Source organism: Pteropus vampyrus, unplaced genomic scaffold (genome assembly GCF_000151845.1).
Source record: "Pteropus vampyrus isolate Shadow unplaced genomic scaffold, Pvam_2.0 Scaffold20, whole genome shotgun sequence".
NCBI lineage: Eukaryota > Metazoa > Chordata > Mammalia > Chiroptera > Pteropodidae > Pteropus > Pteropus vampyrus.
In genome coordinates, this window is record NW_011888801.1 from 4,099,747 (window position 1) to 4,106,755 (window position 7,009).

Sequence of the window (7,009 nt, forward strand, 5' to 3'; positions counted from 1 at the left end):
TCCCTTTCTTCCTTATCTTCTACCCAAACTTTTTTTCCTGCTTATTCTTATGGTAAAAACAATAAACAAGGCTTCTGAGCTTTGGGTGGGTATCTGCAGAGGGGAGGGGAGCATTTTTTAGTTTGGCCATCACAGAAGATCTGCGAGGCTGGGATAAGGCTTATGAGAGGTGGTAAAAATAGCGATGTCATATGTATATAGAGTTGAACACTGAACAACGCAGGGGTTAGGGGCACCTATCCCAAGCAGTTGAAATTCCATGGATAACTTCTGATTCCCCCAAAACTTGACTACTAATAGCCTAATAGCCTACTACTGCCCAGGAGCCTTACCCATAACAAACAGTCAATTGACATATTTTACATGTTATATATATTATACACCAGAGGTCCCCAACCTTTTTGGGATCAGAGACTGGTGCTCCTATGAAAATGTAATGCCTGATGATCTGAAGTGGAGCTGAGATGGTGATGCTAGCACTGGGGAGCGGCTGCAAACACAGATGAAGCTTAGCTCACTGCCAACCGCTCACCTCCTGCTGTGGACTCCAGTTCCTAACAGGTCACGGACTGGGTACTGTTCTGTGGCCTGAGAGTTAGGGACCCCTGTTATATACTGTATTCTTACACTAAAGTAAGCTAGAAAAAAAATATTAAGAAAATCATAACAGCAAATACACTTACAGTACTGTACATATTTACTGAAATAAAAAATTCATGTAAAAGTGACCCATGCAGTTCAAATCCATGTTGTTGAAGGGTCAAGTGTATGATGGAATTATATGTTAAGATTCTTATCCATGGACCTCAAAAATCGCAATTACTGAATTGGGAGGAAATAAGCATGTTGGGAAAAAAGAGTGTTTTCCAGCCCCTTCTGCTCGGTCCTGCCCCTACCCGCAGCGAGCACTTCTGCTGTCACTTCTTTCCTTTCCCTCGCTAGTCCCTGCCAGGATAAGAGGGGCATCTGATCAGCATGTTCACTGGACCCAGTTTTATTAGAGTGAAGATTTATTGTACCTTAAAACAGTGCAATGAGTCACTTGGGGGACCCTGTTAGAACGCAGATTCCTACCCAGTATATCTGGGGCAGGGGTAGAAGGACCCACATTCAAGAACAAGTGCTTGAAGGCAGAAACTAAATGCGAGTTTGCCTCTTTCAACTCCTAGGAGGCCAGCTTACTGTCTCCTCACACCCTTTGACACCTATGAGCAGGCAATGTAGGAAGCAGGCTCTACCTCCCCAGAATACAGCTGAGCAGGTAAAAGCTCTCTCTTATAGACATGACATATTGCCCTGCTCTGCAGGCCTGGCTGAGCAAGTAGATACCACGACTTAGATTTTAAGGGGAGGGAGAAGATGGTGGAGTGGAGAGGTCAAAACTGGGCTTCAGGCTGTATCAGTCAGGGTTACGTCAAGAATAGAAGCCACTCTATTTCAAGCATGAAGAAAATCAAAGGTCGACACAACTATTGGAAGGGCTGTAGAAGCAGATCAAAGAGGCCAGCCATTTCACATACAACACCAAGTGGAAGGTTCTCCTGAGCTTTCACCAGAAGTTGCTGTGAATCTCAGACCTCTGGAGAAGCCCACACCCCATTTCAGTCCCTAGCAGCAAAGCCATTGGTTCTCAGAAAGCTCCCTTGAGAGCCGCTTTACATCTCACATCTGCTCAGGGTCCAGCTGCAGCTGCCTCCAGAGAATTGAGGCCTCTTTTTCTCTTCCCTTCTCCAAATCTCTCCCTGGGCCCCTCTCTCACTGGCAGACTCCAGCCCAGAACCGAGCAAAGAAGAGGATTCTAGGAACTATTGTTCCTGGCTTCAGTGCAATGTCAAGTGGATGTTAGAAAGAAGTGGTGATGATGCTGAGCTGACAAAAGATAACGTAGCACACAGGTTTAGATTGCAAGCTTTATCACATCAATAAGATGGCGTTTATATCTCAGCAGCTATAGTTTCCATAGGCTGTGCTCCCTCTACCTTTGATCCTGGAATGATGTCAGGCCCCCATTAGGCACCCAATTCCACCCATCCAGTAGATCACATGTGATAATGATCTTACAGTTCACGGCAAGCCTACACTGAGGTCTTACTCAATGGAAAATGTTTCATATCCTATCTTGCCAAGGCCCTGATTAGTGAGGTTATTTGTTACAAGGTTTTTGCTGTGCTGCCTCTCAGAGACTCCTACATGACATCTTTACTTGCAGCTACCTGCCCGGGATCCAAAGAAAATGACAGAGAAGACTACGGTACAGCAGAGATGGCAGATGTGTGTCATTTAGTGCTGTTGTGCCTCCTATAGAGAATGAGTGGGCCGATGGGCCTCACCTCTTGCTAAATGACTTTTAGTGTCTATATGGTCCCTAGTCTCCTGAGATCACCATCCCTTGGTCAGCATTTAACAATGTAAAACTTAACACCATCATGCAGCTATAACAATGGCAAAGCTTAACACAGGTCAATGGCAAAGATATATTCTGGGAGAAACAATGGGAATTGTTCAGCCAGCATCTTTTCAATGCTCTGACACCTAGTTGGTGACCCTAGTCATAACATCACTGTTTGTGAAGGCTGAGGTGGGGCAATTTAAAGGCTGGTTTATTCTCTGGGAAGGCAGCTTGTTCTGAGTGTGGGTGTTCAGGTCTTAAGCCTGCTCCCTGGGATGGCAAGAAGCAGCAGATGCCCCTTTGAAAGCCATCGCGGTGACCGCAGGTTTCACTGCCAGGCAGGCTGATGTGAGCCTCTTTGAATTACTGAGTGAAGGATATCCCTCTTGCCAGCCCCTGTCCCCTGTAGGCAGAGGAGAAAAGTATTACAGGCTGTCCTTACCTTGGGAATTAGCCTGCAAGACCCCAATGCTGTCATCAAACTGCATAGATTTGATGTTGAGTGACGCCAAGATGCATTCCTTGTCCTGCAGCGAAGTATCATCAATATTATTCTGATTGGCTGACAGGATAACGCACATGTCACAGAGGTTGATGTTGACGGCCCTTAAATCAGCCCGACTTAATGGCGTACCCTTTGGCATAGAGGAAAGAAAAAAAAAAAAAATGGAGTAGCCAAAGTGAGATTGAGGGATGAGACGGAAAGAGGAAAAATAATAAAAACAAATTAAAGATCGCACCGGAGCTTTGGGAAATTATTTAACAAGTATCTTTTTTATGCCTTGACATTAAGCTCGTCTAACTACATTCAAGGGAATAGGAGCTGTGTGCTAATCTAAAGGGTAGTCGGTGCTGATGGCAGCATTTTAGGCTTGTTCTCAATACTCAATCAAGCTATTACTAACAAACGTGGGAGAGGAATAATGCCAGAGTTCTACATCTTCTTCCTGCCTGGAAATTGTCTTGATTTAAGTAACTGTCCTGTGGCAACCTCTGGCTTTCAGAATGTAACGAGGTGGGTGGGTTTCAAATGCCTGTTTATTTAATAGCAGGTCACTTCTGTCTCAAGCAAAAGACAGTAGCTCCAAGTAGAATTTCCAGTGCAGCCAAGGGGAAATAGCCAGTGAGCATGGTGTGATGAGGTGGGGCTGAAAGCGCCTCTCCACTTGGAGGATGAGGGAGGGGACAGAATTAATGTGCATCATGCAAAGGGGAGATGGAAAGGAGTTAAGCTTCAGGTCATATAGTTTTATTGCATATTTTCAGCAAATAGTAAAATAAAAAATAAAAAATAAAAGAAAAAGGAAATCGCCTAATTGTCCGACATAGGAATGGTTAAATACACCCCTGGAAGTATATACATCGTGAGCCTATACCGCAGGTAAAGGGACTGAAACGGCTCTCCGTGCAGGCAGTGCCATGGAAGAATCTCTAAAATAGAGAGATAAATTTAAAAAGGAAAAAATAAAACAAAAAACAATTCTAGACTATTTGAAAAGTATGATTTCATTTATGTAGGAAGAAACCCACGAAATGAAACTATATATTTATGAATGCATTTAGAAATGTATGTACACTCAGAGAGAAAATTCAGGAAAAACATACACTAAAATAATAACAGTAATTACCTCTAGGGAGGGGAATAAGATTAGGAGTGAAGGGAAAAGTTTGTTTTTGACTTTAAATACTTCTTTATTGTTTGAATATTTTATAACATAAATGTGTATACTACTGGTGTAATTAAAAATAAATAAGCCAGTAAACAGATTTTCAAAAAATCCCATAACAACAAAAAACAAAGGGAATAAATCCAGATCATTATGTCCAGATCAAGGACATAATGACAGAGGGGCCAGGAGGGCAACCACAGGGTTATTGTTGGAGGTGAGGGGCATGAACTACACATGCTCTGTGTCCTCAGGAGGGGTCATAGCAGAACTCGTCAGGTATCCCAGGGCTCCCCCAGGGATATCATTTTGGAGTTCACATCCAGCTCCCAGTCTCCTTGGTCCTCCAGCCTGAATCTGGCTTCTGCTTTGTCTGTATGGAGACTCCAGCAGCCCTCACCACACTGACTGTGTAGGGATAGGGTTTGCTAACTGCCTTATATTTCTGGATGCCTTTCTCTGGTTCTCTCTCCTGGAAAAGGAGCTTTGAGAAGATTGGACTTAGCTCAGAAGTCAAAGCCATCCACTTTCTTTTATGACTCAATAGTAGTTCTCAGCCCCCAGAATATTACCACAAAGTAAAATTAAGGAGGAAGAATTATTTAGTACTATGAGGCTGGGAAGCTATTGGTTTTAGATTCTGCAGCAGTATCTTTTAAGAGAAGAAGAATCCCCTCTCTTCCTGGGATCTCTTTGTACAAAATAAGTCTGACCAACTTCTCAAATCTTTTCACCAGTATATAAGCCTCAATTGCCTACGTCCATATACTTTTAATTTTCATTTTGTAGAGAATGAAATAGTAATTGTGATATAAGTCAAACCCTGCACAGTTATATACACATGATTTCAAAACTCAAGAAATACAAATGATATACATTGAAACATCTTGTATTTCTCGGGGCTGGCCCTATCTGTGAGGCACTGTTTAAACAATGAAATATGCGAAGACATAGAAGGTCTATTGTACAAATATCTTGTGTTTGAGCATGCTAAATTTTGGAGGGTTTTAAAAGGACCTGCAAATATAAAAGCTCATTCACATATAAACAGGCAGGTGAGTAGATGTGTACAAGGGCACGCAGAAGGAAACACACCCAAACACCCACACCAAATATCGCACATACACACAGACTAATATAAGCCCAACAAAATAATAAGCTCCTTACAAAATACTTTTAGACCCAGATCTTTCAGGGACTATGAATAAGATCACATGTAGGAAGATAATCATGGAAAAATAGAATCAAATGGATTATGTCTGAAATTAACAAGGTATATATCTGTTTGTGTTCTTCTATGTGTATGACTATTTGTTTTTCTGTAGGTGCCTATTTTTAACTACATGTGTTTTTTAAGTCAGTGAGTTTTTGGCCCAGCATCCAAAAGATATCTGTCTATATTTTTCTCACTTCTTTAAATATTTATTTAGCACCTATTGTGCCAGGCATATGTAAGGACAAATGGTGGCTATTGATGCCTATTACTTGTAGGTAGAGTCTCATATGTTCTTTATTAAATTATATTACTTGACTTTCTGTTTTCCATTTTTAAGGTTCTAGAAGAATTTCAGCTCCATAAGTGGGAAAAACCCTAGACCTCTTGAAATGTAGCACCAAATTCATGTTCTTCAATTTTAGGGATGTGAATTTCCAAGAAAAATGTATTGAGAATAAATGATATTTGCACTGCTTTGTGACATAGGAAACAATATCAAATGTTGAAATGTGCAATATAATTTTTTGAAAGTTGATGGCAAATATATTGATTAATGATAGGAAGCAGTCAGTTACATGACTCCAGATCGTGTATCTTACATCCTCACACTAAACTGTGGAGTCCCAAACGTTCCTTTTAGATTTGGGTACCAGTGTTTTGTAATCAAGAATATCACAGGCATACATGTTCACGCATATACACAAACCCACGGAAACACGGCTGGGCTTCTAAATGAATGGGAGGTAGGAGTTGACCAGCAGAATGGGGTTAGCCTTCTCTACAGCAGAAATAAAGAACTCTGTTAAACACAATTAGTTAAAAACAGAATGTGGTACAATCAAGAGTTCTCCAAGCATTCATAATGTCATAAATAAAATGAAATAAATAGTTCCATAGGTTAATTCTACTCTAAGCACCATAATATCATACAGCACTAGATTTGGGTAGACGAGAGAGAGAGTGTTTAGACACTGACATGGTTAATATATTTGATGTCCGCTAAATTTCATGTCTGATGAGCGACTGAACCTGGCTGCAAATTCCTTTTAATAAGGTCTCCAGGGTTTGGATATTCCTAGACAGAGCACAGGGAAAAAGGGCTGAGTCCTCAGGCCCATAACCAGATAAAGAAGCAGAAGCATGATCAAAGCTACAACTATTACATCCATCTGGGATTTTCTTTTGTGAATGAAAGGAAGAAAACAACATCAATAACGTGACCTTGGACTTACAGGCAATATGGACACTTTGGGGAAGTTATGAAGCGTCTCCCATTCCCGCTTGAGGTACTCAATGGAGCCCACAAACACTATGTGCTTGAGCTCGTGGTAATGAAAGTTGCTGGCACGTAGTGGCATCACCAGGTTCCGGAGGCCAATCAGGGCTGAGCTGACATCGCCAAAGATGCAGACCACGACGTGGCCACTCAGGACAGTCATGGCAGCTTCACTTCGGGTCTGCAACAGGGGAGAAATGTATAGGCATTGGAGAGAAGATCTGATAGGGTTGTGGTAAGAACTAAAGAAATCATTTGTGTAAAAGATGGAGTAAACATTTGTTGAGTGCTTATTATGTGCTATTATTTTTATTTCAACAATGTTATACACGTGCCACATATAATTTGAGTATGTATGTATATATAGACTATATTGGTATAATAAATGTATGGGAACATATATCCATGCATATCACTACCCTTTTTGACAAAACATTTTAAAAAGAGATGCCATTAATGCA

At 41.3% G+C, this 7,009-nt stretch overlaps 1 protein-coding gene across 3 annotated transcripts in view; it reads right to left on the reverse strand.

Moving 5' to 3' along the window:
- Window positions 1–7,009, reverse strand: part of KCNMA1 (potassium calcium-activated channel subfamily M alpha 1) — a 709,157-nt gene that overhangs the window by 64,599 nt on the left and 637,549 nt on the right. For all 3 annotated transcript variants that reach the window (XM_023527946.1, XM_023527936.1, XM_011355314.2), the window contains one exon: window positions 2,832–3,024. In XM_023527946.1, the coding sequence (XP_023383714.1) occupies window positions 2,832–3,024 (193 nt within the window). The remainder of the gene's footprint in view (window positions 1–2,831; window positions 3,025–7,009) is intronic.